Source organism: Phasianus colchicus, chromosome 6 (assembly GCF_987193195.1).
Source record: "Phasianus colchicus chromosome 6, bPhaCol1.hap1.1, whole genome shotgun sequence".
Taxonomy (NCBI): domain Eukaryota; kingdom Metazoa; phylum Chordata; class Aves; order Galliformes; family Phasianidae; genus Phasianus; species Phasianus colchicus.
Window position 1 is genome coordinate 27,525,434 of NC_143441.1, and position 17,440 is coordinate 27,542,873.

Sequence of the window (17,440 nt, forward strand, 5' to 3'; positions counted from 1 at the left end):
ATTCTGCACCAGTTTTTCAACTTAGATCTCCTGAGGCACAAAACTGATTGTCGTCATGTGGTAACAGTGTAGGATGGCTGCAGCCATCTACTTTAACCAGTGCACTGTGTCCAAAACACAACTGAGATACTGAGTAAAAAAATGCATGATGGAATTCATACCATCAGTCTAAAAATGCACGACTGTAGAAAAAATCAGTTTGGCAGCAGATTTTAATTTGCTCTGAATCAAGGGAAATAAACTCACCTGTTATGTATAGTCTTTATTGGACCTCTGTCAGTCAAAAAAAAAAAAAGGAAAAAAAAAAGAAAAAGTTCTGCTTAGAAAAATTGGCTATAGACAAGTCAGCAAATCTCAATTTTTCTAGAAGGGACAAATTTAGGTCAGCATTTTGACTCAGTCATTGTTTTGTTTAATCTCAAATCCAACTGATTATGATAACAGTGCTAATTATTATTATTTTACAGTTGAAAACTCTGATTTCTGGCATTTTACAGCTGTCTGAATTAAATAACTTAGCCTTAGGACAAATTTCTATTTATCAGCCCTGAATGTAGACTTTTGGTGACATATGCTGGATTTTTGTAGAAGTATGATTTAGGTGATTGCTCTTTCATGTAAATGTTTAAGAATGTAGGAACGATACAGTAATAATTATTGTAAGCTCTTCAGTATTATACAACAAATGGAACTTTTCTCTATTTCTCAATATCTGTACTGTCTTTCTCATTCAGGTGTTAGAGGATCAAGTAGTGTATTTTCATAAAAATATTGAAAATTTTTCATCTTAACCTTCCATACAGTCTCAGGCTGCCATATAGTCTAGAGAAAACTGCTGCCATGAAATGAATAAAAATAGACCATTTTGCATGATTGAGACCAAATTTGCTAATTTTGTATGATAATTTGGATGGATATACCCAAATTTGAAATTTGCTGAAGAGACATGTAATTGAAGCTCATGAATCAGAAAAGAATTTATAAAAGATATTGCTTGAGCACAGGTATGTTCCTTTTAACTATAAAACTATAATTTATATAGAAGCAAGAAAATTGAAATTGATACTATTTCCAATCTGATTTACCAGTAAATATACAGAAACAACAGTAATAATATGGAAGACTGGGAAAAAGACATAAACTTCTTCTTCAGAAGAAGATGTAATTCTCCTAGAGCAAGATAAAACTCCCTCAAGGGATTTGAGCAAATGCAGCTTCAATTCTGAAACAGAATAATATTCTTGTTTTCTACATTACAACAAGTGAAAGTATCAAGTTATAAACCTATATCTGAATTTCTTGTGCTAACATTCCCACTTAAGTGATCCATACAGAGTTAAAAGCAGAAGTAAATAAAAAAGATTTTTTTAGGAAGAATTTTTTTTATTATTTTAGACTTTCAGTATTCACTTAAGATCTGATGATGCAAGAAGTTATTTTATGCTGTTTAAATGCAAAGATTGTTACAAAGGAATTAGAACTGGGTGGGATGGCCCAATCAAGACAAAAATGTGGCATTCATTAAAAGACAGTGATCATGTGAAGATGGAAAGGTTTTACATGGAGGAAAATGATGATACAATATGAAATAACTTTGAAATAATGGAAGGCATAAACTTGTAAAACTAATTGTACATGAAAACACACTGTATAAACAACAAAATCTTTGCCTTCACCCAATCCCCAGAACACTTATTTTAACCACTGTTCAGAAGAAATTTCAGAACTTCAGAACATAACATATATCTCACTTTTCAGTATCAAAGCTCTTGCTCAGAAATACCAAAATGTGTCTGACTTATAACTATCCTTTAAGGATAACATTGCTTGGTAGAATTAAAAATAATAATAATAATGTACTGTTTGCTTACGAAGTGTTTTTAGTGATAAATAATCCATCAGCTTTCTATACCATGTTCAAAAAGCTTTTAGAATTCACTGGTCTGGTGCTCAGTTTTGATAATTCAGCTTTTAATATAATCACAAATATCACCAGGAGCTATAATTAATTTCCCAGTGTAGAATGAATTTAAATTTCAATGACTTTATTGAGAATTTTGTTGTTAATTTTACAATGAGAAACTATAATCACTGTTACACAACTTGCAAATATTTAAAACAAGAACAGCAATCCCCTATTTTTTTGATTTTTTCTGTTCCAAATTCAGTTCCTGAGATGGATTTTCAGCCTCAGTTTCATTTTCATCTTCCTGTAAAAGAAAATGAAAACCCAAACATTAATCAATTTACTGAAGTACACTTTTTATACTTTTGCATATGCATAGAGTTCTGCACATACTTTTGCCATCCTTCTTTTCACCAACAAGTATAAAAATAAGCAAATAACATCACATATTCAAGCATTTGCTTCTGCTCAATAGCTGAAATAAAAATAAAAACACTCAAAATTTAAATAAGGCTAATCATCTACATTCATAGTAGAAAAATAATTTAAGTAAAAGTCTCAGTTATAGCCATGACCAATCTGCAGGTTGGTTACATAAAGAAATTACTAAACCCTACACAGACAGTCTGCAGCAGACAGTACTTCACACCTTTCCTTTGTTCCTGACCATAGGTTTCCACTAAATTATTTTCAAATGCAAGAACTTTCATCATTGTTCTAAAAATTACTTTTGAAAAGCATCTGCCATTGAAAAATGTTTCATTTTTTTGAGACCAGATACGTTTAGTTCACCCTTTGATAAAAGACAGTAAATTTCACTTCAGCGACACTTTATGTGCTGCAGCATCGTATTTTTGTCCCATCTAGCATATTTTCTTGACAGGTCTGCCAATTTTCCAATTACTTGTACCACCATATGTTATCTGAAGATCAGTCAGGTCTAAAATAGGAAACATGAGCATGTCAGGCAGCTGCATGCTTACAATATTCTACAGCTTCAACTCCAAGAGTTGGGCTCATAATTCATGATGGGTTTAGCTGGATAACACTGAAAAAATGAAGTGTGACATCATAAAGCCCATTTCCATAGGAACTCATATTATTTTGTGTCCAGTACAAAATTGTGACTTCCAAAATATAAATTATAGAAGTCTGAGAAAATTGTTTCATAAGGCAACTTGCAACCCATCATCACATCAAGAACAGCCATTGTCACACATTCAAAGTATGTCCAGTTTTCCTGCATGTATTTTAATTAACAATAAAATACAGAGAATTTTCCTCACTTTGGAAACTTAAAGGAAAGCAAACAAATAGATGTTTGGGAGTTTTGGGGTTGCTATAAAACCACTCTTCAATAATCAATATGTTAGAAAGAGAAATGTTAGGGATGCTGAGCAGGACCCAGGAACCAAGGGTGTAGTTTCCTGCTTTAAATCAGCAACTTCATTCTTCTATGCAAATCTGCTTGCACTCTAGTCTTCCTTTCTCTACATCAAAGTGTTTTATACGGATAATTATAATAAAGATTCAGAGATACAAAACATATAGGAAGATCACATGAACATCACAAAATAGAAAAGGACCAGAAAATCTTATTAAAAAACATTGTCTAATAATATGTCACACAGTATTAGAGTAAAATTGAATAGTTCATTGTTCTATTAAAGAAGGGTATACTCCAAATCACTTTAGTTCCAAATTTTCTTCCCTTCCAGGATAGAGTAGGCACTGAGAAATATTTTTATGACTGATTACTAAAGGCTGAATGCTTTCTTAACTTCCTGGATTGCCATCTTTTCAATTATCTTTAAAACATATAGTGACCTCTGTTCTTCTGTTTTGGGCGTGAAAACATGTCTATGCATGTGTGTGAAACCTAGGGTTATTGATTTGTTGGAATTACAAGTGTAGCATATATTCAAGAGAGCGTGATGTATATAGCACACCCATGGAAACAACTAAGAAGAAATGTGTAGCTAAGCTCAGATGTCTGCTTACACCAAATACAGAATACAGCAAATGTTGAATAAAAAAGCAAAAAAAGAGCAGAAAAACAGCTAGGTTCCTTCAGGTCAGGCTTGTTAACAAAGGAACAGCAAGTCTGTATGTTTCCGAAGGTCATTACCTATAGAAGTTGTATTTCTTCTGACCTCATTGCCAACCAATTCACCTCTCTAGCATATAACCTGCTGTTATTCCAGTGTCTGTGTCCTCCTCCTTCATACAGGCAATGTAAACCCTACATGGTAATTCTTTCCCAGTGTTTAGGGGTTCCAGTTGTAAAGGAAGCATGCAGAAACTTCAGACTACAGAGAAAAGAACCTGTGCCTTATCTTCACTACGGGAGCGCAAAGGGATATGAGGTTGAACATTGACTTCCTGGGCCTACTTATTGGAAAAAGAAGGTTTTATCCATTGAGAAAGATTTTATAATAGAAACTAGCTTTGTGCAGACTTGAAATGTTTTAATTTTCTGCTCATAAGGTCATGCTTGCTATCTGGCAGATTTCCTAGTTTACAGTAGCAGCTGCGGTGCGCACTGTTTTCTGAGAAGCAGAAACAATGGTTGACTGGTTAAAGGAAGTCTAGGATTTGCTCTGCATGAATACTAAAGAAAGAAGCATCTGCCTTGGGTTATTTTGTAGTATCAGTGTTCTTTCTTTTGTTCATTTTCTGCTGCTTCAACCAGGTAAAATGTATTCAAACCAGTAAAATGTAGGCAAGTATAAATTGGATTTATGTGTGCAGACTTCTACATGCAAGTCATCAAGGGCACTGTCTGTTATCTTGTTTTTTGTTATTTTGACACTTTCTGAAAAAAGAAAGCTAGAAAAGCTTTCTGAACATGCTTTGCATCGGATATCTTAGCTTTTTGTAGAGGCACTTTTACCCCATCTCCATTTTCCATGAACAGAAAGCATCATGTATTATTTTGAAATGGAAATCAGAGCCTAGAATCTCCAAAGATGGGTAATTTGTGCAAAATGAAAGATGGTTCATCTTTCTTACAGTATGCATTAACAAAGGGAGAAAATATTTTCTTTGGTACATAAATCTTCATCCAGATCAGTTCCCTGAGCTGTACATTACCACATGAACAACGGTGTCAGGACAAAAGAGACTTGTTCGGGGACATTGGAAATTATGAGCTAACAATTCTGACACCCATTCTGTTTTCTGCCAGGGAAAAAAAAAATAAAAAAATGATGGTAGTGGCCTGAAAGCCACCAACTCACTCATTACTGAAAATTATCAGAAGATTTTGAGACATGATCTCCTATGACATACAAGAAAAGCAACATCACCACCAGTAGTAAACTTGGGAAAGATTTGCACTGGCAATATAGAGTATACACTGACCATAATTCAAGGTGCAAAGTTTCACTATTCCTTCAGTTTGCTGACAATGCAAAATTTCTAAGTAATTTTTATTCTTTTTGTTAATAACTCAAGGAATCCCAATGATTGCATATACAATGCTAAACTGAAGTTACTAGTGTCATTAAAAATGTTTGAGTTTTCAGCTAGCTAACCTATGTAGTCAAATTATAAAGATATGGTAGCTGACTGAAGATTAAACATATTTAATATAATTGTTTTACTAATTACCATTTACCATTACAAAGCTTTAAATTCTGAAGGAATGTGAAGAACAATCTTTTAGTTATTTTAGTTGTAAGTTAAAAATAATGATAAAATAATGACTGGTGATAGCAGTGTGTAAAGTTGCTATTACTGGTTTACATATTACTGAATATGCAGGTGAAGTATCGAACTCCAGTTTCTGTTTCAGAAAATTCAGTTCACATTTTTCCTGTTAGTATATCACATCTCTATTTTACATTATTATTTACTTTGCTTCTGGTCACCCTATGACTCTACTGACTAGTGCTTTCTGCCCTAAGAATCCTGAAACAGAACAGTTCTTTTGTTGTTAAAATGTTAAACCATCAAAGTAGATTTTGCTAGCAGATGTCACAAATCAAACTCCTCTCGGTATCTTTTCTAACTACAGCCAACTGTCAATTCAAACATTAAGTGGATTTTGAATACGCTCACACAAATTATACACCAACACAGATCTGGAGATTTGTAAGGGTAGTAAAAAGAAGTGAATCCCTCAAGATGGTATTACGGAGACTATCACTACTCTCACTGAAAAAGTGAATTCAAGAGCCCAAAGAATATTTTCATGTAGAAATGCATTAAGATTACTAGTCTGGAATTGTTCTTTCAGATTTACAAAAATAACAGTAACAAGGAGAAGAACTAATGGCTTTAACAAGCACTGTTAAATTCAGCATTCTGTATGAAACACCAGTATAGAAGCTTTTAAGTAATTGCTGCTGGACATCTCATGAGAGGAGACCTTCCCTACCAGCCGATTTCTATATGATCTTTATCAGGGTGGAAACAAGATCCTTTGGATGTCCTACAGATGATTTCAAATGCCCTGTGAGCATCTGTTGGTTCACGCTACTTAGTCTACACCTGGTAGTCGAGCATTAGTGGGTCACAGAACCAGAACAGGGCCAAGAATTTAAAACTTAGAGCCCACAGTATGCCACCTAAATAAACACTTTGAATTATGAGAGTATTGAGCATTTAGTATCTCCGCTAAAATTAATTGGAATATTTTGAAATTTAGATGTGTTTAGGTGGCAAAAACTAGAGGGATGTGACTGACTTTTATGTTCCAATTTCTGAAAATTTTGATTTGACAGTTGAGAGAGTACAATTTCATTGTATTAATTCATCCCCTTTGTAAACATGTTTAAGGTCAACTACAAATGATGCTCCAACCAGAGAACAAGAAGACCCACTTGGAAAGTTATTTTTATAGTAATTTCAGAATATTCCCATGTAGACAAATCCTGACATAAAAACAAACAACTCCTCCCTCCTAGAAATAGGGTCTTGAGTATCCCTTTCTCTTCTTTCTCTCCCTTCCATCCAACTTCATCTGAAACATCTGAGAATTTCTTTTTATTTCATTAGTTACTTAAATGAATTCTGGAAGATAACAGTGAACGCGACAATTCTTAACTCTACAGGGAATCTGACAGTATTCTGTATACAGAACAGATCACACATCAATTAATTGCGCTAGGAAACGCACAATTTCACAGATCTGTGCATCACATCACACCTGCAATTTCTAAAGTTCTACTATAAAGGTATATTTAATAAAAAAAAGTTGCTGTTTTTGTTGTGTGTGAAATTTAAGCCGTGTTATAAATTTAATACATGCAGTATGATGTAAACAAACATCTGAATAAGTTAAAAAATGACCAATATAAAAAGTATGCTACTACATCAAGAAATGACTGAAGAGTTCTCCATGCTACCACATAAACTAGAAATACCATCTCAAAAATACTCACAATCAAGTTCAGACACTACTACTTTTCATATTAACTTAACCCAGAAGAGCTGTAACATGACCAATATATTAAGCTTCAGTGAGGGTGTTGCAGTTGGTAACAAGAAACATCAAGTACTTCAAACTCTAAAAATGAAGTCTTGAAACACTTGTCAGCAAATAATGACTAGAAAAAGAGTTTGTTGTGTACAAGCAAAATGAAAATAATTATCCTGTACACTCCAGAAGAACAAAGAATGTTCTTCAGAGGGAACATGGTCAGAAGACCTGTGAGACTCTCTATATGGACAGTTCCTCCAAATTGCAGTCTGTACACTTTGTTTGGTCGCATCACAAACCTCATGCAAATTCCAAATTGCCTCAGTGCCTGAGATGCCAACAGGAAGGTCCTTGCTGCCAGCAGAAAGAAAACTAGACTCTTCTCAAGGAACCAGTTTTCCACACTCAGGTAGGTAGAAAGCAATCACCCTAAATACTTGCTAACTATCACTCTAAATATTGGCTAATTCATGAATACAAGAAAAATCACTATGTACAGTCAAAATGTGACAGTTCATAGATATTGCAGGTCATATGTCATTGAGAGGATGTTTGCATACTGGCCAGCCCAGACAGGAGGTAGGTTCATCACCTACCTCACAGATTCTAGCAAGCAAAACACTAACTGGAAACAGGTAAAAATTCTTAACTCTTAAAAATACGTCAGGAAAAAGGGACTTTAGAAACTATAACAGCTATTCTTTGTGTGAGTTAAGCTCTTGCTTTCCAATGCAATAGGCCAAACTTGGAGGAAAAAAGAGTTTGCGGGACTATAAACTGAGTCTTAAGTCAGCCTCTGTGTTAAATCAGCAAAAGGTGAGCAACCATCACTAAATCAGAAGTTATTTTTCTTCCAAAGCCCGTGCTATGTGCTTCAAACGTATTGCTGACAAGCCTTACAAAGAAGAGTGGTGCAAAAATACAGAGTACAACTGGAACAGTTCTTTACAAAAGGATATTAGGAGCAAATATAAATTTCTCATGGTGGATGACAGTTTTCTGTCACTGAAGCCCTGCAGTGATAAGGCAGCTGTTTGTTTCCCAGGAAAAGGAGACCCTTGCTGCATGGATCATTTTCATACTGACAGCCTCGACAAGTTTGACATTTGCTTCATGAAGTATTCTGAAGCAGCCATCAAGAAAACGCACCCTCTGGGACCACTAGCAAGTTGACAGTCATACCTTTTAATGTGCTATCTCCATTAATTGTTACTGCTAAACCCCACCAAGTTCCTACAACGAAATCTCTGCTGATCTGCTAACATTAAAAATGGAGGCTATCAACGAGCTAAGCATTATAATGTAAGTAAACATGACATCAATAAACTGGAAGCAGTTCCCCAACCCGTTTTGTTGTAAATACAGCGACTGGAACTGCGGGGGGGGGAGGAGGGTTGGGGCGGGGTGGTCCTTTCACGAAGCAGTGCAGGGCTCTGCACTCTAGGTGGCAATGCAAGATCAGGAGAACCACTCTGACACTCCAACACTCCAGCTTCCCTTCAGAAGATGCAAGCAGCTGCATGCTTATCACAGCCTCTTTCCTTTAACTTGTACTGGTACAAGAACTCGAAGGTTTTTGGAAATGGTTGTCACTGTTTTGTATTTTCTATTTCCTTGTTTCTAATTCTGATTATACAGAAAAATGTATCACCGCAAGAGTCCTTACAGCAGAATTGCAGTTAACGTTTAGCACAGAAGTGGAATTTTATGCCAAATTTTCAGTCCTCCATCTGTTTCCCTCCTTTTTAGGAGGCAACCATTCCACTGAGTGGGCCTTTTGGCCGCCTGCCACTCCAGTTGGGATGCTCTTCAGGGCAGGTGGTGCTTGAAACCAAACCATTGTTTGACAAGTTCAGCTGGTTCTCCTTGAAGAAAGTACAGGAAAATGCCTCCTTTTTAAACAAATTGAGTCTTTAAAGATTTTGGTTTATGTACTTTACAATGTATCTACAAAAACTAAATATTACAAGCCTGAAATATCAACAATGAAATAGCTGGAAAGCTACTTCAAGGAGATTGATTGTACTGTGTCTGTACCTGAAAGGATAGGTTTCCTTAATCTCCACTCCTGTCTCAGGATGCATGCTCGTCTCTTATTCCTGTCTGACCTCATTGTGATTAAGATCCTTTCTAAGGCAGATTTGCTGCTCAATTATACCACTTGCATCTGTGCATAAATAAACATACATACGGTAATCACAATAACATTTTCATAATGTAATCATTATTTTCATTAATTATGAATTAAAAAAGTTCGACTATATATATATACACTCACAATATGACTACAGAAAATTCCGTGCCCAGGAAATGCCTGTTCTAATGAAGTCAGGATTATTTTCAATATTTACCATTATATTCCTGCCATATTTACAGTATACATTTACCAAATTATAGGAAGCAAAACTTTTTGACGCTAAGAAATAAAATAGCATTTTCTTACAACAACAAGAGAACAAAAGGTTCTCAGCAATGAGGAATGAGCAGTTCTTTTATACATTTCTATTGCTAAGTGCAATGCAATAATAAGCAAAGAAATAAATGTAGTGGGTTTTTTTTTGTTGTTGTTTTGTTTTGTTTTGTTTGTTCTTTGCTGTTAAATTGTTAGGCTCTACACATGAATTACTGACTGATATTTGAAGATTTTTCCCCATGCTTTGACTATTTTTTCACAAATAAATTTGGGTGCACGCAGCCTTTGATCAAGGGTTCTGAACATTATTTGTTCCCAAAGTGATATAAAACATATAACAGAAAACTAGGCACACATGACTTCCACAAAAATGCTTTTGCAAACTACAGCCTAGAGTCAAATACACCACACTAAATATCCATGATGTACATGGTTTGAAGAGAAAAAGAGAACTGTTGTGTGAAAGAAATACATTTATCTCAATAACAAAGAAAATCTCAACCTTAATGAAAATGTTTTAGGAAAGATGAGTGCATTGCATGCTTCTGATCAAAATTAATTAGAGTTTTAATGTTTTACATTTTCACCATAATTCTTTAAATGGTGCATTTATTTCATAGTAATAAACACTCGGTTCATTAAGTAAAGTTCAAAATCTGTGTTACTCGCTACATTTAACAACCTTTGGCCCTCTTTTTCAGTCTTTCTTGATTCAGATTTCCAAAGCATTGAATAAGCAATTGAGGAACACAAATTTCATGACTCTGCAAATTTAGGATTCTTATTTCATCTATGACAAAGGGCAATTAATCTACCATTCTATTCTGAATTCTAACTTTAGCGAGCATGATAGATACTGAAATGAACTTACAGGAAATGCTTAATTAAATTACTGTAAATAGCACAACAAAAGTTTTTTCCTTATGACTAAAGGAAATTTATTTTTAAAAGTATTATTATTATTAAAAATGCTGCAGTATTATAAATTGGGAATTCATAAAAACACTTCTATAATGTGATAACTAACAATTCAGAAACCTTTCTCTTTTTTATTTTATATTTCATCAGAGCACTTCACCTGAATACAGCCATGATATTTTGTTCAGACTCAAGGCATTAAAGATGGATCTTTCAATGGAGTTAATACGATAACATGGCCAATTGGACAACAGAGCAAATACCTGTATCTTAGTCATCCATTTTACAAAAAGCACTTTAGAAAAATGTTGTGAGAATACCTTTGTATTTGTTATAATGGCTACTTTTAATGACATTAAATTGCCAATAATAACTTATAGAAAAGGAAAAAGCTTTGTAAGTAAACAGCAGGATTAGCTATGGCAACAAATAATACTTATGCTACTGACAAAGAAATCAGACCTGGAAGAGAATTTTTACTTTTCAGTTTTTAAACGCAATTCCTTTTCATAGGTCCCCCAAAAACAAAGGGACATTCAAACCTCTAATTACATGAACACAACATGCCAGTTATGTTAATTACTCCCAGTTTTATCAAACACTTTAATAGATTAACAGTATTACATTATTTATTTACTTGTTGTGTATTGTTCACACAACAGTCTTTAGTTTTATAGTCAAATTACTTGACAGAATAAATTCTGCATGAAAAAAGCAGAAACTGCTTCTTTTTACTGTTCTTATGGCCCCTACACATACGGTGCCTAGTAAAAAGGAACTGCACATTCTACCACAATATCTATAAAAGGATTAAATTCAGAATTTAACAATTATAATAAGACAAATTTTTCAATGATTTCAGCATCCAATAAATATAATTCCCCCAAAGAGCACTCTAGTCCAGGATCAGATCCACATCTTCACACTATCAGTGGAGGTACAGTCCCTCATGGAAGACCTACACTTTCCCTACCGTTATAATTAATTTAATCTAAATTAACATTGGCACTACAGACTTTCATAAGAGTCAAAATCATTCCTTTATGAGATGTACATTCATTCCTTTAATTACACACTAAGACTCAAACATTAATGCTATGGACCTTACATCAAATGGGACAAGAAATCTATGGTTCAGAAATTGGGATTCAGTTCGTTTGACAGCAAAGACAGATTTGTAAATTTATTGTTATATTTTGACTTTATTTCTGTATTGAAGGTAGCACTTAACTATTCTGATTCTGTAATTATGCATATATAGTCCTGTTTCATACAGAGGAGCAGCTAAGCTATATCTGAAGCATCAAAGGTGTATTGGTAATAAACACATAGTAAAAGTTGAATCAAAACTGTAACATAATAAACCGATGTTTCAATAGTTGCAAGCTGGTCAGCTTCTAAATGAAAGATTAATGTATTATGTTTAACAGTAGAATGAATTCTCTTCAAACTCCACTTTGCATTTCCAGGTGGGGTTTGGTGCGATGGAACTGACTTTCCCCACAGCAGACCTTATAGCGCTGTGCTCTGCATGTGTAGCTAGAGCAGCACTAATATTATGCCTGCTGCTGAGCAGTGCTGGCACAGCACCAAGGCTGGTTCCTCAATCTGAGCCATTAGGCATCATGAGTCAGCCTGGGCATGGGCAAGAGCTGGGGAGGTCACACAGTGGGAGCAGCTAATCCAAACTGACCAGGGGGATGATCCTTGCTATATGGAGTCATGCTCAGAAATAAAAGTGGGGAAAGGGAAAAAGGGATGTGAAGGAGAAGAGGGGGAGCTCTCATTATGGAAGCACTGGTCTTCCCCAGCAATTGAGGTCCTGTTTCTCAAGAAGCTAAACATTGTTTGCTTGATGGGAAGTAGAGAATAATTGTTTTCTTCTTTTGCTTCTGTGATAACTTTGTTGTTGTCATTGTTGTTTTCTTTTCCCTAAATTCAACTGTGCTTATCTTGATTCTGAGTTTTCCTTTTTTCATCACATTTTCTCCCCATTCTTCCAACGAGGAGTAGTGGGAGAGCAGTATGGTAAGGCTGAGTTGTCCATCGGTTGTTAAACCACCACTGGTTCTAAAGCCAAATGCTATTTAATTCAGTGGATACACTGAGGGATTTTTTGGTGATTTGTCATGATAATAATGATGTTTCACTGCACTTTTGTGAAGCCACAATCTGATGAAACTCCTCCTACTGGAAGTAATGCAATGTCCAACCATTTAAGGTAATACCATAATCAAAATGAACCTTGAAAAATCTGCTCTGAGAGGACCTGCCTTCAAACATCCTCTGAAATCTTTCCAAAACCTTTCCTCTAGCAATATTTCTGTATTTTGAATGCAAAAAAAATACAAACAAACAAAGAAAGAAACAAACAAACCCAAACAAATAAAGCCCAGTTGCTTTTCAGGAGTTTAGAATCAAATTAACTGACAGATCTTACTACTGTTGTCTGGGCAGCCACTGTAAAAAGGATCCCTTACTGGTTCATTGTACATTTTCTTCTGATAGATCTAGTATTGTTTCAGTTCACTACATCAGAGCCCTCTTGACACTTGACAACAGTTTGCTTTCCCTTTTCTTCCTGCCCTCCACCACACCACAAGTAACTCTGTTAGAAGACTGGGAGAAAAAATATTTTGTTGTAATTTAATTACTGAAAAGCTATATTCTAAAAGATTCCCAAAACTAGGATAGTTTGGCTATAAATAATTAGTGTTTTGTGTACTTATGGTAAAAGTGCTCACAACAGAGCTCACATTACAAATCATTATTTATCTATATTTCCTTAATATATTGAAGCCACAATATAATTTGTTGAAACTGCTGAAGCATACTAAACTTCACTCCTCAGAGGACTATTCATTCAGGAAGCGGTGTTTTTTGTTTTTTTTTTTCCCCATTCTGCTATTATGTTGTATCATGGTGCTTCCAAGACATAATATTGTTCTCAACATTAAGAGCCTCAACATGCAAACACATACACATGCATCATTACATTCAAGTCATCTGATCATTGAACTGAACAATACTGTTTACTGGAGTTATGTATGAAATACACTGTAGAACAAGGCCTCTATGAATGGAATACTGAATTTAAATAGACAAAGCAAGGCATTTAAATTATGAGTATTTAAGAAGAAGAAGAGGCTATTTTAAGATGTCTGTTTTATCCGGAAGTCCTAGTGCTTCCAGTCCGCTGTCTCTGAAAGGTTCCCACCCAATGCTCAGCAGTTACTGCTCTGTTCTTTGTGCAACAGCTGCTCTCATAATAATGCTGTACCTACAGATATTACCTATAGGATGTCTGTGTAGAAAATACTTATATATATGTTCATTTTACTTAGTTGCAACTGCAGAATAGGTAGTAGAAAATAAATATTTGTAGTAAAAAACAGGCTCATGCTCTCCTGTAGTAATATATTACCAATAAATATTACCTAGCAATTGATACGATTCCTTTTGCATGCTTTGTCTTAACTAGATGTACCCTAGGTAATGTAAAATATTGAAACTCCAAAAGCTGGTAGCACTGCCATTTAAATCAGCATTTAAATTTATAAACAGACATGTAACTACTACTTCAAATATCAGTGTAATTTAAAAATGATAAGAATGTTAAGAAAATACAGTAAGTGCTGTCTATTTTGATAGACAATAAATCAAGAATCTTGTTCTTCCTCTATTAATTGATATTTCCCTTTGTCAGAACTTTCATTAATGTCAGTGGTATTCACTGGAACTGAACTGAAGTATCTTTAATTCATTTAATTTCAATGAAATCTTTCAAGAGAGAGGTTCTCTAACCTGAGAAGTGTTATCTGTTGCTTCCTTTATCCTTTCAAAACCCTTAAACTGATCATAGAATCATAGAATAGCTACAGTTGAAAGGTACTCTACCTCTTTTCAAGATTTTGCAGTTTATTTTGATGAAGTGTAATATGTTGGCATAGTAATTAATTTTAACATCAATTAATAATCTAAGTCATGCCACATATTGTACAAACACATCTGGACAGTCTGATCTTGTAGAGTCAAAAAGCACTTAGAAAGAAGGATAAGAAATAAAACATTACAGAAGCTAAGTGAATCAGGATAATGGGCATGTATCTCACATTTTTTATTTATTTTTTTGCTGAATATGGCTGACACATTTTGAGTGATAAAGAGACATCACCAAAATGTAAGTGAGCTACTACATAATTTTACATTTCCTTATAAAATAACTAACTGTACATAACAGACATACAAAATCTGTTAGTTCTTGCAGGTGTTTTAGGAAAATAGCACTGGGACTCGAGGAGTAAGTCAGTGGAGCTGCTCTTTTGTGCAGAGAACCAAGTTCAGATCAAGGTGTGAAATCCCTATGTGAAGCTCAGAAAACTGTACGGCTAGCCGGAAGATGTCACTGGAGAGGGAGGAGGAAATGGGAGAGAGCTGCATAATAGGATTTATAATCTATGGGCGTGTCACTAACAGAAACTGAGATAAAGTTAAATGTGCGTCTACAGTAAAGCAAGGTCTGAGATTCAGACAAGGACATCTTCAGCTACAAGCTAAACTCTGATATTTGTCATCCTGATCCATCATCTCTTTGGCCTGGGGAAGGAGGAGAAGGCATGGAAACTGAACTCACTGCTTCATTAAAGAACCTACTGGTAAAATGTGAATAATAATGCTTCCCATGTCAGCATGGAGTCTTATGCAAGAAAATATTTATGTAAGTGCTAAGTGCTGCCATTGTTTTTACATTTAGAAAGTACAGAAGGCTTTAAAAGCATTAACTTTTCTACTGCAGAACATCGTGTGTTCCTTTTGAAACCAGGATAGAAAATATAAAACGAGAGTACTTATTGCAAGAAACTTGTTCTAAATTCTCATGCTTTTTTTTTATCTCCGGGAAAAGTAAACAACCATCAATAGCACAAATTTTATGATATAAAACTCAGTAAAGTATGCAGCATGCTATAAAGTAAATGAAAAGCTACTCCTCATAAACTTGTTCTTGACCAGAGAATTACTTAATTGGAAATATGCTTTGAGATCACTCAGAAGGCAATGCAAGAAAAAAAAAAAAAAAAAGTGCCTGGTATGGAATGATGAAAAGAGAATAAAGCCAATTTTTAAAGCATAATACATAGGGAAGTAACTCTATTGGGTGCTAGTTAATCAGCCAATGGGATCAAATGTATTTGATAATGTCTATTCTTTTTCAGGAGGACAAGTACCTGCTTTACAAGGAAGACTAATATCCTAACAACATTTAAGCAGTAGTCAGTATCTCCCCTGTGAATGATACAGTGGTCAACCTGAATTATATCACTTATGGTTATTTTGCATCAAGTGATAGCAATTTTTAAGGTTGCGACCCAAGATTATATATTTGTGTGCACAAACTTTTAGATATTAAGTTTCTGATTTGGGAATTTTAAAACTACCATTTTTGTCCCATCTTCTGCTTGCATTTCAAACTTTGCTATTATTCAGAACGGACAGCAGAAGTTTTATGTATAACAGTCCCTCCACTCAAGAGCAGACATAATTCACTGCTCTACCAACACATCATTTTCAGAAATATTGAGAATTGCTCACTGTTATATACAGTACCAATATAACCATTTTTTTTCCTGTATTTTTTTTTTCACTGAGAAAAATAAAATGAAGAATTTTCTTTCATATATTTAAAACTTTACAGGAAGAGAATAATTGGCACTTCCTGAGAGGTTAAAATACTTGCTATGAACAGAGCTGTCACTAATACAGTATTTACATTTACAAAGTGATTTCTGCATGGATGGGATTGTTCCAGGCTGAAACAACATTTTTAATACTGTAAACAAACAAGAGATGAATGCACAAAATGAACTGTTTAACAGGGCTTTACGTACCCCTTGTGCATTGTATTTGAAAATGAAGTCCTTAAACTCAGAGGCAGAGGGATTCTCTGTGGATTAGAAGGGAGCCCTGCAGTCCTTTCAGTAGCATCTTTTTATACAAATTTTGGCACTAACACTGTTTGCTTCAGCAAATGACTTCATGCTTTGTCCTTTTAATCCAATTTCCACCTTAATATAGACTAAAATGTAGTGAAAATACTGAAAGAGGAAACGTTTTGTGTTGGAAGGCAGTAATCCAATCCCACAGTCAGTTCCTCATTAACAGAAATCTATCCTACACATACTCTATACAAACTGGCTTTCAAAACTAGCTATGAGTGCATACAATTATCACACAGATATGACTCAAAAGGGCAAGTAAGAGGTTAAGTCTGACAAAAAGAAAAGGAAGAGACAGCTGAAAGTCAGAATAATTGATTGTAATCCTTATTCCAATTGCTTGGCTCAGATTTGTATATTGTAACAGCCTTTAAGAGTATAAACTACCCTATTCAGCAATAGCTTCCTTATTAGCAGGTATCATCTCCTTATTTTTTGTAGATCAAACCATTTATACACATCTTAAATAGCCCACCACAGCAGCTAGGAGCCCATTTAAGGAAAGCCTTATACATACCTTACAGTTGCATAAAACAGTGATTTCCTAGTAAATTAACTGCTGTTTTTGCTTTGTCCTCTTAGACTGCTTTACCACAGATAAGAATTTGATGAAAACAATAGATAACTGTGGATTCCAGGGGCTTGCCAACTGTGCATCCTGGCAAAGAAGGGCCAGAAAAACAGCAACACAGTGTCTCCCTTGCAGAAGTTCTGCAGATCCAGTGCTGACTCAAAAAGCATCATAACATTATCAGATTCACCAGAGGCTATTTAATTAAAAATAA

The 17,440-nt window shown here is 34.8% G+C and overlaps 1 protein-coding gene across 1 annotated transcript in view; it reads right to left on the minus strand.

The window, feature by feature from the left end:
* Positions 1 to 1,383: 1,383 nt before the first annotated feature.
* The window catches only part of PHF14 (PHD finger protein 14), a 163,535-nt gene continuing 147,478 nt past the window's right edge, over positions 1,384 to 17,440 (minus strand). Inside the window, exon 20 of the mRNA XM_090142134.1 lies at positions 1,384 to 2,210. Within this exon, the coding sequence (XP_089998260.1) occupies positions 2,136 to 2,210 (75 nt within the window). The 3' untranslated portion in view covers positions 1,384 to 2,135. The remainder of the gene's footprint in view (positions 2,211 to 17,440) is intronic.